Source organism: Vipera berus, assembly GCF_964194415.1.
Source record: "Vipera berus genome assembly, chromosome: 4".
NCBI lineage: Eukaryota > Metazoa > Chordata > Lepidosauria > Squamata > Viperidae > Vipera > Vipera berus.
In genome coordinates, this window is record NC_138206.1 from 26211794 (window position 1) to 26229332 (window position 17539).

Here is a 17539-nt window from a genome sequence, read left to right on the forward strand (position 1 = left end):
TGTCAAAAACTGTCATTGAAGGTCACAAATGGCAGGCATGTGACCATGGGATGCTGTGATGTCACAATTGCGAGCCGATCGCCAAACTATTGGATTGTGATCATATGATCACAGGGATGGTGTGACAGCTGCATCTATGAGGACTGGTCATATGTACTATTCATTCAGCATGGTTATAACTTGGTTACTGAACAAGTGATCATAAACGAAGTCTACCTGATGTATAATTACAAAACATGAGATTAAAAAAAATAATATTCCTACTTTAAGTTAGGGGTAATGGTTGGTAAAAGCTTCCATATAACTACAAAATAATCATTTCAGATTATTTGTTGAAATAATAAAGATTCTTCTCTTGATCAATATTTCTTGCATTATTGAAAACCTTTCTATATTGTTGAATTTGTTTACGAAAAAGCAAAAAGCTCATAATATGAACCTTTTATCTGTCCATTCAGTTATGCAAATGGTTTGGGCTTTCTGTCATGGCAGATCTAGGAAATCTCAAAATGAATTCTTAGGGCTTATCATGATTCCTCTGAATTTTGCAAGATAGTCTTTAATTGCTAGGAAAACTAGCATTCATAATGAATAGTTTTAACAGTCAATCCAGTTTCTACTTGTGAAATATAATTTATATAAAAAATTAAGGAAGCAATGGAGTAATTTTATTTTTCTTTGAAGATCTTCTCGTTGATATGTTGGGAGTTCTTGCCAGCTATAGCATTACCGTTAAGGAATTGAAGCTTTTGTTCAGCATGCTTCGTGGTGAAAATGGAATCTGGGTAAGCTATGGCTAATGCAAATATAGTTATGCCTTGCTTAATTAAGGTGCAACATTATGTCTAATTAAGCATTTAGCATTTTTTTACTTTTAACTCAGCTTCTGATGACTTTTTAAAAATAAATTTCTAGTCAGTTTGGAAAACTAGATACCAACTAATATACATTATCTCATTGTAAAGTGAATAAGATGAACATATAATTATAGATTCTAGTGGCATAGTGGTTCTAATGTTGAAATTCAACTGGTGAGACCCAGGTTCAAATAAAGCAGGGAAATTCATTGGTAAGTTTAAGCCTATAGTTTTCTTCTGAAGGAAATTGGGGGAGAGTGTTCTCTGTGTACTGTCTTTCATTCTTGAAGGTGAGGTGGGATATAAATGTAATAAATAAATACAGTAAATAATTGTACAATTTTGTTTTTGATAGCCTAGACATGCAGTCAAGTTGTTGTCAGTCCTTAATCAGATGCCACAGAGGCATGGTCCTGATACTTTTTTCAACTTTCCAGGCTGCAGTGCTGCAGTAAGTTTCAAGCAATAATTTATTGATAATAGTAAAAATTAAATCTTCTAATGTATAAATATGCTTCTAGAAACCATCTAAAAATAGCATGTTTAATTGTTTTACTTACAGGTAAAACTCAAAAAATTAGAATATTGTGCAAAAGTTCATTTATTTCAGTAATGCAACTTAAAAGGGGAAACTTAATATATGAGATAGACTCATTACATGCAAAGCAAGATAGTTCAAGCCGTGATTTGTCATAATTGTGATGATTATGGTGTACAGCTCATGAAAACCTCAAATCCACAATCTCAGAAAATTAGAATATTACATGCAATCAATAAAACAAGGAGTGTACATAGAACAATATCGGACCTCTGAAAAGTATAAGCATGCATATGTACTCAGTACTTGGTTTGGGCCCCTTTTGCAGCAATTACTGCCTCAATGCGGCATGGCATGGAAGCTATCAGCCTGTGGCAATGCTGAGGTGTTATGGAAGACCAGGATGCTTCAATAGCGGCCTTCAGCTCTTCTGCATTGTTCGGTCTCATGTCTCTCATCTTTCTCTTGGCAATGCCCCATAGATTCTCTATGGGGTTCAGGTCAGGCAAGTTTGCTGGCCAATCAAGCACAGTAATCCCATGGTCATTGAACCAGGTTTTGGTGCTTTTGGCAGTGTGGGCAGGTGCCAAGTCCTGCTGGAAAATGAAGTCAGCATCCCCATAAAGCTCATCTGTGGAAGGAAGCATGAAGTGCTCCAAAAACTCCTGGTAGACGGTTGCGTTGACCCTGGACTTAATGAAGCACAGTGGACCAATACCAGCAGATGACATGGCTCCCCAAATCAACACAGACTGTGGAAACTTCACACTGGACTTCAAGCATCTTGCAGTGTGTGCCTCTCCATTCTTCCTCCAGACTCTGGGTCCTTGGTTTCCAAATGAGATGCAAAAGTTGCTCTCATCAGAAAAGAGGACTTTGGACCACTGAGCAACAGACCCGGTCTGTTTTTCTTTAGCCCAGGTAAGACGCTTCTGACGTTGTTTGTTGTTCAGGAGCGGCTTGACAAAAGGAATATGACATTTGAAGCCCATGTCCAGGATCCGTCTCTGTGTGGTGGCTCTTGATGCACTGACTCCAGCCTCAGTCCACTCCTTGTGAAAGTCCCCAACACTTTTGAATGGCCTTTTCCTGACAATCCTCTCCAGGCTGCAGTCATCCCTGCTGCTTGTGCACCTTTTTCTTCCACACTTTTCCCTTCCACATAACTTTAATGTGCTTTGATACAGCACTTTGGGAACATCCAACTTCTTTTGCAATTACCTTTTGAGGCTTTCCCTCCTTCTGGAGGGTGTCAATGATGGTTTTCTGCACAACTGTCAGGTCAGCAGTCTTCCCCATGATTGTGATTCCTACTGAACCAGACTGAGAGACCATTTAAAGGCTCAGGAACCCTTTGGAGGTGTTATGGCTTAATTAGCTGATTAGAGTGGGCCACTTTGAGCCTAGAATATTGCACCTTTTCACAATATTCTAATTTTCTGAGATTGTAGATTTCGGGTTTTCATGAGCTGTATGCCATAATCATCACAATTATGACAAATCACGGCTTGAACTATCTTGCTTTTCATGTAATGAGTCTATCTCATATATTAGTTTCCCCTTTTAAGTTGCATTACTGAAATAAATGAACTTTTGCACGATATTCTAATTTTTCGAGTTTCACCTGTATATAGAATTGGTTTGAATACATTTGGAGCCTTGATTTGTGAGAGATATCTGAAATAATTTTTCTTGGTAAAATACTAGGTGTATTCTGCTGTATATTTCATCCCTTAGAAACTCTGGATCATGTACATTATCTGTGCTAAAGAAAGAAATGGAAAGTGGGCACAAAAAACAAACAAAACAAAACCGAATCCCAGATGGATGTTGTATTTTTATGTATTTTCCAAATACTAGTATCTTTGTATGGATTATGATGGGATGACTTGGATTGGTGTATAAATCTGTACTGAGATTACAAATTACTTATTTTTTTGCTAAACATTTTTAGTTTTATAAGATAATGATTAACTTTGTTGTTGTTTTTTTCCATAGGCAATTGCATTGCCTCCAATTGCCAAGTGGCCTTATCAAAATGGGTTTACGCTTAATACTTGGTTTCGTATGGATCCATTGAATAATATCAATGTTGATAAAGATAAACCATATCTTTATTGGTAAGTATCATTGTGATATTTTTTAATGTTTAATTAAATAATTGCTTGCTTCTTTTAGTAGAGAAAACAGGACTTTTCAGATATTGTTGTAACCAGATGGAAATAACCAAAGGAAAGAGAAAATCTTTACACTATAGTCTTCTGTATGTTTACTCAGTATCTCCCAATCCAACTTATCTCACAGGCTTGTTGTATGAAAAAGAATTGTACGAAAGAATACTGTATATTGATGGAGGAAAGCTTAACATAAATCAAACTGTTAAATAAGTAACCTTTTTCCAATGTAACATAGAGGATTCCTATATAATGCATTAATAAACTGATGCTGTATGCTTTCCTAATAATCAATGATAAGCATAGCAAGAATTACATTTAAGTGAACATAAGGTTATGGCTTTGAATAAATATAGTTTGTATTTGACCATTTCTTTCCATATCCAACATTATAAAGTATTGGAAATGCATTACATAGGACTAGGATGACCAGCTCAAACAGGCTGGATTTACTCTCTACATAAATGTATATGTTACTCCATTTATAAAAATAATTAATTAAATTGGAGCCAATATTATAATAAAAATGTGAGATGTAGATAAATTCTACACTTCAGCTTCACTTATAGTTTCCAAATGTCTGAAATTAATAAATAATAAATTGCACTGGATTTCTTTTGGTAATGTAATCATCTTTGGCATTCGGGTTTAGAAATGGGACAATAGGAAAAGATATAAATAGTCATAAAGTTTACTGTTTATTGCTTTCTGGAAAAAATGACAATATGTGCAATATGTTAAGAGATAGTTGTGTGGATGCACCTGCTGGAACAAGGAGTTTAATAATGACAAAGATATAGGGAATAAGGAAAGGTGACAGTGACAAAACAAGCATTCTGGTATCATAAAGACATATGCGTGTTTTGTTATGTCTTTTGCAATATCAGACACTTACTCCAAAGTGGAACTTGGGGTGTGATTCCATTATTCTGCTTTAGTCAGACTATATTGCATTAGGGCTACCACATCTGGATTGCAGAAATGCAGACAACCACTAAATAGAAGCAAATAATTAGAATTTGCTACATCTCTTTGCTGCTATTTAGTGCAAGGATTTTATAGCCGAGATATGGTAGCCTGCATTACATGACTGGCACTGTGTCCTTAAATAGATTAGACCTGTATAAAGACAGCGTCCTGTATAGTTTTCACATATCCCGTGGATATACCACACCAAACTGGGTCAGCCTTACATGAATTCATTAGGGATTGCTTTCACTGATACTCATTTCTATCACAGTCTTTCTCCCCACCAACTTGATAGACCAAAAGAAAGCAAACATGCTTCATCTTTCTGCTAATTAAAAAAAAGGTGTGGTGGTAGAAAGACAATTAAACCTGGGAATTTATAGTCATTCTGCAGAAGCTTAAAATCTCTATAGCACGTTAACAGATTGCTGTCCACAAAAACTTTGGCACCAAAAATGTACCTTTCAACTAGTACTGACTTTCTTAGAAAATACAAATAGAATAATGTTGGGCTTAAACAAAGAGAATTGATTTCAAAGACTAAGTATAAACAGAAGAAAAATATTCTTCAAAAATGGTGATATCTCTCCCTCCCTCCCTCCCCCCCCTCTCTCTCTGTATGTATGTAAATTTGTATGGAAAATTTGTTAGGAAAGACTGGGCAAGACTGGGCACATAAAAAAGAACAATTCTTAACAATATAATTGAGGGTTTTTTGTTGTCTAGAAGTCTACAAGTAATTAATTTCTGACATAACTTCTGGAAAATTCTCATTATGTGTAACCTGGAAAATGTGTCTTGTCTTTTACCTTGGAAGACATATATGATAAACCGTTCCCATCAAAATCTTCTCTTAGCATTTATTTTGAGATATATTCAGTTGACTAGAAATACAGAGATCATTCTGCAGGTCAGCTATGTGTAATTGTTGATCCAACAGTAATTTTAAGGTTATAAAAGATTGCCAGTAAAAGATTGCCGGCGGATAACACCCAGGGGGAGGGCCTTCTCTGTGGGTGCACCTGCCCTTTGGAACCAGCTGCCCGTAGAGCTTAGGACTGCCCCTGACCTTCGCTCATTCCGCCGGGACCTGAAAACCTGGCTCTTTGAGCTTTCTGGCCTGGACTGAGAGTATTAATTGGGGTTTTAATTGGATTTTAATTGGGGTTTTATGTTTTTATATTTATTCAAGGTCTAAATATAATCATTTTAACTGTTCTTAATTTTTGTAATTGTTGTATTGTTATTTTAAAAACCTTGTGAACTGCCCTGAGTCCTACGGGAGAAGGGCGGTATATAAGTCTAATAAAGATAAAGATAAAGATAAAACAAAATGTCTATAGCAATCTTTATGGAACAATATAATGTTAATGTCTACTGTTGTTAGTCTTGCTTTTACATGCCAAGAAATCTTTTACATGCTGGGAGACATGTAATGTCTCTTGTGGTCATTCCCACATACAGTTACAACTGTTAAGGACATTAAAGATAATGAATATAATAACTGCTCTAACAAATCAATATTCTGAAAAGAGTCATGCTTTATGATACCAAGGATCATATTAACTATTTTTAAATTATATTTGATAAGGAAATAATTGTAGTGAATCTATGAAAATAGGAGGGCTTCAAGTCCATATTCAGCGATATGAAATATATATTGACTTTTAGTCTTACATAATCTAGAATACATTTATAATACTACTCTGAATACAATTTTTCCATTTTCCTTTAATGAGATATTTATAATTGATTTTGAATGCTGGTACAGTTTCTGCAAGATTTTTCCCTATTTCCTCATTATATCTTAATATCTGATAACATCCCTACAACACAGATGCTATCTTTAGTTGCCATTATGCATAGATTTTGTAAAACCTATAATGAATCAACATATTTTTCTGACTGTTTTTGTAAGAATAAAAACACTTTGTCTTATTAATAAAAAGGATTTTTTGTATTTGTTATTGTCCTTAAGCCTACAATACTGACACTCTGAATTTTTTTTAAATCCCATTTATATCCCGCCCTTCTCTGAAGATTCAGGGCGGCTTACAATCTAAAGCACAAATCAATGTGCTTTACAGTTTTAGATCAATTACAGGGTATTCCTTGTTTAATGACCCGCAATTGGGACCAGCAACTCCATCACAGTGACATGAGGTTAAGCTTAACATGGTACCATGACACATTTCTGCCATGGTTATGTGAGTCACCTGTCATTGTTAAACAAATCATCATATGACCACAACTTGCTATTTTATTACTGGCTTCTCCATTGACTCTGCCTGGTAGTCAGGTGTTAAGGATGCAACTAGCGATCATGTGATTGTGGGACACTATGATGGCCATAAACACCTATCAGTTGCAAAACATCAAAATCTTGATCTTGTGACCACGAGGACACTGCAGCAGTTATAAATGCAAGGATCATTTTTTAGCGTCAACAGATAGATAGATAGATAGATAGATAGATAGATAGATAGATAGATAGATAGATAGATAGATAGATATAGATTATATATATATATATATAGATAGATAGATAGATAGATAGATAGATATAGATATAGATATAGATATAGACATAGATATATAAATAGATAGATATAGATATATAGATACACCCCCCCATATATATATATATATATATATATATATATATATATATATATATATATATATATACACACACACACACACACACACACACACACACACACATATACATTTCATTGATATATGATCAATATTATTCTGCATGGTCAAGTTTAAATTGCATATTTTTAAAAGCTTTTCAAATATATAACATAATTTGTTTTCTATTTATTTTTCTTTTGAAATTTTTCTTTGTATACTAACAGAAACAAAATTTAAAAATCATAATGAAGGTAACATTTACAGCATTTGAAATATTGCAAAACATGATTTAAGAAAAAGATGCAATATTTTTTTTCTTTCTTGGGAATAATGTGTATACTTTAAAAAATACATGGAGGAATATTGCAAGAAGTTTGAAATTATCATTCGTCTTCTATGTACTGTAATGCATATAGCAACAGTCAAATTGGTAAAACTGAATTTCGGTTTGTGCCCTGTAAAAATAGAAAGTATTGATAAAGTCAGAATAGATTAATCATAATAAAGTATATCTGAATGTTTATCAGAGTGACAATATATTACAGACTATTTTTTCACTATTATGGAATTCAGTATTTGGACATCAATATGAAAATAAAACAACTTTGTCTTAGTTTTTCAACTATATAAAAGATTTTCTTAAAACTCTATGGAGGAACTCTACTGATTCTATTAATTAAACAATGCATAACATATTTTTACTGAAAAAATATTTTCTTGGAATGCTTTTTTAAAAAATATATTTTTAAAATTTTCAGTTTTCGCACCAGCAAAGGGGTTGGCTATTCTGCACATTTTGTTGGTAACTGTTTAATAGTCACATCACTGAAGTCAAAAGGCAAAGGTTTTCAACATTGTGTGAAGTATGATTTTCAGCCTCGCAAGGTAAGCACAAAATGCTTATATAGGAAATTGTAAAAATTATCATACTTAGTGGTGAGCCAGGCCAAATTTTTAGTTTTAGTCTTTGCATTTTGGACAATTTTGAAATCCTCGTATTAATGCATACAGAAGGCAACAAATATCTGTGGCAAAACAGAGTTCATTATATTAAACTCTACCTAAATTTCTGCACTTTTCTATAGAGTATCACTAAATTATTAGAAATTTTACAAAAATTATTAAATTGTAGAATTTTTTTAGACATTCACAGCACATACCATTTTGTGTATCAAATAATAAATGTATGTCCGCTGTTTACACTACAGTTGGTCTCATTATGTTTATTCAGAAATGTTAATTATTTTGTTTAAATTGTTATTCAATTGTGTATTTCAAATTAGAAGAAAATGAAAACAGCTTTCAAATTTTGTTCCTATGCTATTGGATGTTGAAATTTTTCCTCAGATATTAAAGTTGCAATATTTTATATTGATTGATTGATTATGTGTCTTCAAGTCATTCAGCTGTTAACAATCATATAGATAGATTTTTTCCCATGTCAGTTTGTTCTTAACCTGATTTTTCAGGTCTTCCAACAGTGCATTAGTAACTGAATTCATCCCCTTTGCTTCTGGTCATCCAGTTCTTCATTTTTCTTCTACCATTCCTAGCATTAAGTCTTTTCTAGAGAGCTGAATCTTTACATAATGTGTCTGAAATAAAATATAGCCTGGTTATTTCTGCCTCAAGTGACAACTGGATTTGTTTGATGATCTATTTGTTTGTTGTCTTGCCTCCGGAGTCTTTGATCAAAAGAGTCAGTGCTCTTCCTATCTAACTTTCGGTTCCATAGAGTGTCACAGGGAATACCTCTGCTTATATGATTCTCATCTTTGCAGATATAGAAACTTTGCAGTATTTGAATATCTTTTCCAAGACCTTCATGCTTTGCTATTAAGTGGTAGTCTGCAGTGTATTTCTTGACTGCTTATTTTTTTACTGCTGATGGATGATCCTAAAAGGCAGAGTCTTCAATATCTTCATTGCCAATTCTAAGGCTAGCTATTCCACCTGCGGCCATTAATGTTTTTTTCTTCATATTTAATTTTAGTCCCATTTTTTTCACTGTGCTCCTTAGTTTTTATTATTGAAGTTTGCATATTTTTTGTATTTTCGGTTATCAGTGGCATTCAGCATAGCATGTTACAATATTATATGGTAGGTTCAAATAATAATACTGTTTATTGGAACTTTTCAGTTTTAAGATCCGATTACAATTTCTCATGAGCAGTGCTTAAAAGATTTATAACTTGGAACGCTTTGAATTTTCAGTTTAAACTGCGTTATGGTTTGATTTTTGAAATATATTTTTAATAATTTTTATAAAATTGAACATAAATTTTGTGTTTTCAGGATAGCACTATTCTACTGTTTTGTGTTTTAAAATAGCATAATTGTTAAAAGTGGTTAAAATGTAATGCTTCATATAAATTACTGTATATTTTGCCTTTCTTTTTAGTGGTACATGATCAGCATTGTGCACATTTACAATCGCTGGAGAAATAGTGAAATTCGTTGTTACGTTAATGGTCAGCTAGTATCCTATGGTGACATGGCTTGGCATGTAAATACAAATGATGTATGTTCAAAAAATTTCTGTTTCTAAATATGTACAGATAATGTATTTATTTATTTTTGCTTATTTAAAATGTTGATTTATAAGGCCATCCCTAATTCAAAGCTGAGTCTGGGAGGTAGGCATTATAAAAATGGATCTAAAAAAGCTAATATAAAATATATAAAAATAACAATATAAAAAAGGACATTGCACATCAGAGAAAAGACATACTGTGGCCCAAACAAATCAATATCCATCAAATAGATATACCAGCAACCCATTCAAGAGCCAAGTTTTTAAAGATTCATAAATATGTCCTTTCTAGAATTACAGACAAAATAATACCAGAGATTGATTGTCCCTAAGTCCAGGGATTTATTTTTATTTAAATATAATACAACTTGGAACATATCAGTTAGCGGTCTGTCTGTTTTCTAAGTCAAATTACACAAATTATTGGAGCCCTGTGACATTTTATTATTTTTTTAAAACTATCATACAGGATTCCTATTTTCTAAAAGCAACAGCACTTGGAAAGGAATACTTTCTTGGGTATCATTTTCTTAGTCCATACTGTTGTTTAAAAACATAGTTTTATTTTTCTCACAAATTGCTCACAAATAATCTGGAGACAACCTAAAGAAAATAAATCACTGGAAAGATTGAGCCATAAATCTCACAAATAATATACAGTATATATAAATAGATATATTGACAGTGAATCAGATTCAGATTGAAATGTACATCTTTCCTTTTGCTAGTTCCCAGAAATGTTTATTCCCCAGTCTTCTTGGTTTTTAATAATGTCAGACAATAAGAGGGTCATAGCTTTATAGCAGTTTCAGATTGGATTGTGTGCAAGTGGTATACTGTGAAAACTTTCATCTTCTAATATGCCAACAGATTGATCATTTTAATTATAGTAACAAAGAATTTTCTAATATTTTTCCTTTATTTGTGTCACTTTCTTTTTGAGTATAAACTATGGATGTGCATGGTTTCTCCTTAATGTTACATATTCATAGTCATTACCTGTGAATTTTAACAAATGTGCATTTAAAATAGCTTGCATCTTTTCTATATATTTATATATGTATTTTATTGTCTAATTCCTTTGTCCCTCTTTCATACAGAGCTATGACAAATGTTTTTTGGGATCATCTGAAACTGCTGATGCAAATAGGGTTTTTTGTGGTCAACTTGGGGCAGTCTATGTATTCACTGAAGCTCTTAATCCAGCACAGATTTTTGCTGTACATCAGTTAGGACCTGGATATAAGGTAATATTTTACTATAATTCCAGTTTAGAAAAAAGTTGTTGCATTAAATTATAATGGACTATCCCATTGTTTTTTTAGCTCCATTTATATAGTCTTTAAATTATAATTCTTATTTTATAGAATATCCTTTTAAATATACTGTGTGCATGTTTGTGCATGTGTCTGTGTGTGTACAAAACCATTAAACCAAAGCAGTTATAACATATAATAAAATGAATTGAATATTGATTTTTCTAAAAGATAGCATTATATTAGACCATGATACATTAATTTACAAAAAACATTATACATACTTTTAATAGAAATTTGTCTTCTGTTGTCAAAGAATATAACAAGTTAGCAGATTCATTCTCACATATTGAAATAAGCTCTTACTTGCTAAATAATATCTGTTATGTGATTCTCATGGCAGTATTTACAAATGTTTTATTTGGTGTGGTATTGGTTGGAATGCCTTCTCTTTGCCAACAATTAATTTATTTGCATCTTTGAGGGGTAACTTACCGTATATACTTGAGTATAAGCCGACTCGAGTATAAGCCGAGACCCCCAATTTCACCCCCCAAAACTGGGAAAAGTTGTTGACTCGAGTATAAGCCGATCCGCCGTTCTGCATGCCTCGGAGGCTGGATCCGCGCTCTGCAAGCCTCTGCCGCCAGCAGAGGCTCGATCCGCCATTTTGCAAGCCTGAATACACAGGAATACCCTGTGTGGCCGCGGCTCTCGGGGAAGCCCTGGCTGTCCGCTTCCTCACTCCACGCTGCCATTCGGGGCCCGCGCGTTCCCCGGGCAAATCGCGGCGCCCAGCAGGCGAGGAAACACGCCCGTTCCAGCCATTCGGGGCCCGCGCGTTCCCCGGGCAAATCGCGGCGCCCAGCAGGCGAGGAAACACGCCCGTTCCAGTCGCCCCCCCTTCCCTCAGGAGACGCGAAGCAAGTGACCGCCCGGAGCTTACCGAGGACTTGCGCGCGGCCGAGGCTTCGGTACTTCCAGGATCGCGCGCACCTCTCCCAAGCCGCCGCCGTCCGGAGACCTGCCGAAGTTTGGGGAGGTTTGGGGAGGTACGCGCGCACCTCCCCAAACCTCCCCAAACGTCGGCAGGTCTCCGTTCCTCCGCACAGACCTGCCGACGTTTGGGGAGGTTTGGGCGCCTCCCCAAACCTCCCCAGGTCTCCGTTCCTCCTGCCGAAGTTTGGGGAGGTTTGGGCGCCTCCCCAAACCTCCCCAGGTCTCCGTTCCTCCGCGCAGACCTGCCGACGTTTGGGGAGGTTTGGGCGCCTCCCCAAACCTCCCCAGGTCTCCGTTCCTCCTGCCGAAGTTTGGGGAGGTTTGGGCGCCTCCCCAAACCTCCCCAGGTCTCACTATACACATTCACCCAGAAGTGACTCCCTCTGTCCTGACAGGGGATTATTCCCCTCCAAGTACATCTAGAATGGTAGTCAAAAGAATTGTTAAGTAGTTTTTACCTTTCACAAATCTCTTTCAACTTCTTTAGTTGATTGCTTTGGCATTCTTCTGCTACATCTGTTAGCTTTTGTATAAGCTTAGGAGGGGGAAAAAACAGATATGTCATAGACTGTACCAGCCACACATTCTGTTGATAAGTATTGCACAGATAGTCTTCAGGTTGTGACCCTAATGGAGACTGCCATTAAATAATGTTAAATGAACTGCCTCAAGTAATGACCAGCCATACGTATTCTCCTCAGTGCATTCATTAAAGACTGCACTGGTCATTAATTGAGGGTGGGGGAGATCCTGGGAGGCCTAATGCAAGCACCAGCCCGCCTGCCTCAGGTCTCCCCCACCCCCAGATACTGGGCTTCAGCACAGCTGGCTGTCTTGCCAAAGAGAAACATCTGGGAAGGAAAACCCTGTCTTACCTCTTTCCCAATTCTGCCTCTGCCCTTCCTCCTACCAAGGTGTTCTGGGACTAGTTCCCTAGCCTTTTGGAGCTTTTGGTGTTCGCCCATCAGCTGTCTACGGGGAGGCAACAAAGCTGCCTCTCTAGGCTTTGAGAAAAGGCCCCTTGCACAAAAGGCAGCTTCAGGACGAGCTTCCAAAAACCCTTTCCTTCCTTAACGCCCTCCCCACCTTCCCCCAGAAAGCCATATTTCTTTTTTTTTTATTGAAAATTTTTATTGAAGTTACAATATTATCCCCTCCCCAACCCACCCCAGAACCCCTCCCCCTCCCCCATATTTCTTCAATAACAAAAACATAAAAAGCTGGTTGGGATGTACTCGCTGATTTCCCCCCCCCTTTTTTTAGATGCTAAAACTAAACTCTCCCTCTGCCTTCCAACCAATATCCCTTTTTAAAATCTTACCTTGGCTCCAGATGGAAGAGTAGAGGAACTAAGCTAGTAAGGAGAGAATTTTTTTCTGCAACTTTTTACTCCTGAAGTAGTAGTAGTAGTAATAGTAGTAGTAGGACAGCTAAAGCTTGCAAAGACCCAGCGTCCTCCATTTTCTGGCATAACCTTCGGAGATTACTTTAAAAAAAAAACAAAAAAAAACTTCAGAGGAAAAACAGCTGCAGAAACATTTTGTCTCCTTGCTGGCTTGGTTCATCTACTCTTCAGCCAGGAGGGAGTCCAAGGCCTAGAGAAGGAGAGCTTTGCAGCATCCCTATGGACAGCTGATGGGCAGACAGCTGAAAGAAGCAGGCAGGCAGGGCGCGGAGGAACGGAGACCTGCAGGTCTCGGACGGCGGTGGCTTGGGAGAGGTGCGCGCGATCCCGGAAGCACCAAAGCCTCGGCCGCGCACAAGTCCTCGGTAAGTTTTTTTGTTGACTGGAGTATAAGCCGAAGTGGAATTTTTCAGCCCAAAAAGTGGGCTGAAAAATTCGGCTTATACTCAAGTATATACGGTATGTTCCTCTCGGCCTTTCTCTGCTTACAAAAATGCATCAAATTCATATAATAGTTCGCAATTTCTTGGAGATTCAGATATATTTTATTAAAATAGTGGGAAACTATAGTGTACTAGATTTGCATCTACATAATTCATGTTGATATAAGGGAATTTGGATACCTATATTCTTTCATGGTACCTATTATAAATCAGGTAGCTTTTTTGAAACAGTTATCTCAATAAATAAAATATATTTTTAAACTTTTGTTATTCTACAGTAAGAATGCTTTAGGTCTTTGCCATTAGGCAAAGGGCAAAGAACATGCTTGATTTTATTAATATATAGTGAAGTGGCCATATCTTGATTATTTATTAGAGCATTATTGTTTGTCTTTCTATGTTACAGAGCTGTACTTTTGAAAATATCACAGTGATTGTCTGTTTTAACATTCTTCCTTCCTCAGAGTACTTTCAAATTTAAATCTGAAAGTGATATTCACCTTGCTGAACACCATAAGCAAGTTCTGTATGATGGGAAACTTGCAAGTAGTATTGCTTTCACCTACAATGCTAAGGCTACAGATGCTCAACTATGCCTTGAATCCTCACCAAAGGAAAATCCTTCAATTTTTGTACATTCTCCCCATGCTCTTATGCTTCAGGTTTGTATAACAATAGATTTATTATTTTCAATTTTTCATTGTTTTATTAATGTCCTATAAAGCTGTTTCAAATTTTAAACTAAAATTTTTACTAAATTTTAAACATATCTTGAAAAAATCATTTTTACAAACTATTGATTTGTGTAGCCCATGCAAATTGTTTCCTCTGTGTTGATGAATTTTCTGTTATGATTATTATCTTTAGTCTATAATTTATAAAACCATGAATTCATGATCTTGGTTTTGGTTATGGTAATTCCTGTATTACTATGAAATGCCAGCCTTAATTATTTATTACAGCTGAAATCTGTTTCAATTTCTGTTACTGTGAGAATAGAAACAATCCAATCTTAAATATTTTGAAGAAATGAATCCAAAATAGATGAACTTCAGGTGGATTATATTCCCACTGAGTAGCACATATTTGACTTTTAATCCTGGTCCAATAAAAGAGAATTGCTTCTTCTTTTTTTAAATGCAGGATGTGAAAGCGATTGTGACACATTCTATCCACAGTGCGATTCATTCAATAGGAGGAATCCAAGTTCTTTTCCCTCTCTTTGCTCAATTAGACAATCGTCAACTTCATGACAGTCAAGTGGAAACAACTGTCTGGTAGGTTTTGGTGAGGAAATCTTATTGTTGGAAATTCTGATAATTTTGCATAATATGTGATAAATGCATTGAGTGGTTTTTTCCCGCCTCTGTACCATGTTTGTCATTTTTTTCATGATAGTATAAATGGTAGTATAAATGGTATATGGGCGCTAAGAATCAAAATAACTCAAGTTTTTAAAATCACCCATTTCATATTTGGGTTAAATTTTTTTTGGCTCATAACCACATTTAGCAATAGTTTGACGAATCATGGTTTGTTCACCCACACAGTATATGGGTTATAATAAAGTTCATCTGTGATGTATGATATTATATTATAATGTTGACCACACATTATAAGCAGTAGTGGAATTCAGCCAGTTCACACCACTTCGGCAAAACCAGTAGCTAATTTTTTGTTGCCCAGGCCCAGAATGGACTTCCGGAAGTAGCATCCACACAGAGAACTGGTTGTTCACATATTTGAATCCCACGACTGATTATAAGCCTAAATCAAAATCATATTAGACTTCACACAAAGTGAGAACCCACCCTGTATCTTTCAATAAAATTGTTTTCTTTCAGTGCTATCATAACTGAAAAATGAAATGTTTCTGATGGAATTAAAAGTAAAGTTGATAGCGCCCGCAACCTGGGTGTCCTCCTAGACTCGCAGCTATCCCTGGAAGATCACATAGGAGCTGTGACCAAGGGGGCCTTCTCCCGGGTTCGACTCGTGCGCCAACTACGATCTTATCTGGACCTGGATGCCTTACGTACAGTCACCCATGCACTTGTGACCTCTCGCCTAGACTACTGTAACGCTCTCTACATGGGGCTGCCCTTGAGAGCCACTCGGAAGCTTCAACTGGTGCAAAGTGCAGCTGCACGGACACTTTTGGGGGCCTCCCGATACTCCCATATCACACCTCTCCTCCGTGAGCTGCACTGGCTTCCGGTTGCCTTCCGAGTGAAATTCAAGGTGCTAACAATGACATACAAAGCCCTACATGGCATGGGTCCGGACTACCTACGGGAGCACCTTCTGCCAATGTCAACTCCCCTCCGTCCTGTGCGCTCCCACAGAGAGGGCCTCCTCAGGGTGCCACCGCTCAAGGAATGTCGGCTGGTGGCCCCCAGGGGGAGGGCATTCTCAGTGGGTGCGCCAGCCCTCTGGAACTGCTTGCCTACCGAAATCCGGATGGCCCCCGACCTCCGCACCTTCCGGCGCGATTTAAAAACTTACCTGTTCCAGCAGTCCGGCCTGGCCTGATAGCTCTTGGGGTCTCAGTTGTTTTTACTATTGTTTTTCACTATTGTTCAATCTGTGTACCTACCTTACTCTGTACACCGCCCCGAGTCCCTCGGGAGAAGGGCGGTATATAAGAACAAATAAATAAATAAATAAATAAATAAATAAATAAATAAATAAATAAATAAATAAATAAATAAATAAATAAAGAAAGAAAGAAAGAAAGAAAGAAAGAAAAAGAAAGAAAGAAAGAAAGAAAGAAAGGAATTAATATTAGACATTTCCAAACTTATCCTATAAATGTCAGTGTTTGTTAAAAATAGATTCCTCATCAGATGAAAATATTGGATAACCTATTAAGGGTTCAAAATCTTAGCAAGATTGAACCTCATTAGTCCTTAAATGGTAGAGCATTCATAAAATAATAGATCTCTTAGGCTAGACTGTAAATTAAAGAATGGAATAGAAAACCACTTCCATATCATTACCATAAAAATTGTGAAGTCACCAAAAATTAAGCTTGAGTCAGATTTTACCTTTTTGCCACTAAATGGTTATGAAGTGAAATGTGAATAGCTCATAGAAATTTAACCACATTATTTAACATTTATGAATAAATCCCCATTTTTTAAAAGCACTTACATTGGACATTTTTTATTTTGATTTTTTTTCTTGGTAAACCAGAATTAAGTGCTATTTGCTGAAGTGATATTTGGGGAATTTGCTCTTCATAGGTTTACATGACAACATATAAAAATTCACAAAAGCTAGCAAATGAAAACTAGTATTAGTAGAATGAAAACATTGTAATAATAACATTTAATTATATTACTTGAACTAAATAAATATTTTATATTGGAATGAGACACCCTAAGTTTAGTAAATAACTCCTGACTGGTATTGAAATTTACTGTACTCTTCAATTGCCCTTATTAGTTGTACAGTAAATATTAGGAATATATATTTCAAAAATGTTTGGGAAGAATACAACACTGTTCATAAAATAAGGAGTGCTATTAATTAAAGTACCCCATCTTTTTTCTGACTTCTATGTAGAGGTCCATAAAAGAGGGTCTGCTTTAATGAAAGACTTTGTATGAAGTCCAAAACATCTCTTCAAAATTATTTTTTGACTGTGTATTCCTGAGAAAAAGTGAACATATATAGTTAGTTGGACTCTTATAAAATAGAAAAGTTCTAGAGTAGATCAAGGT

General features: G+C 36.0%; 1 protein-coding gene across 1 annotated transcript in view; it reads left to right on the plus strand.

The window, feature by feature from the left end:
- The window catches only part of NBEA (neurobeachin), a 397191-nt gene that overhangs the window by 22628 nt on the left and 357024 nt on the right, over positions 1–17539 (plus strand). The window contains exons 3-10 of the mRNA XM_081327264.1: positions 685–785; positions 1213–1308; positions 3394–3515; positions 7937–8063; positions 9580–9699; positions 10812–10958; positions 14279–14476; positions 14958–15091. Coding sequence (XP_081183390.1) covers positions 685–785; positions 1213–1308; positions 3394–3515; positions 7937–8063; positions 9580–9699; positions 10812–10958; positions 14279–14476; positions 14958–15091 — 1045 coding nt within the window. The remainder of the gene's footprint in view (positions 1–684; positions 786–1212; positions 1309–3393; positions 3516–7936; positions 8064–9579; positions 9700–10811; positions 10959–14278; positions 14477–14957; positions 15092–17539) is intronic.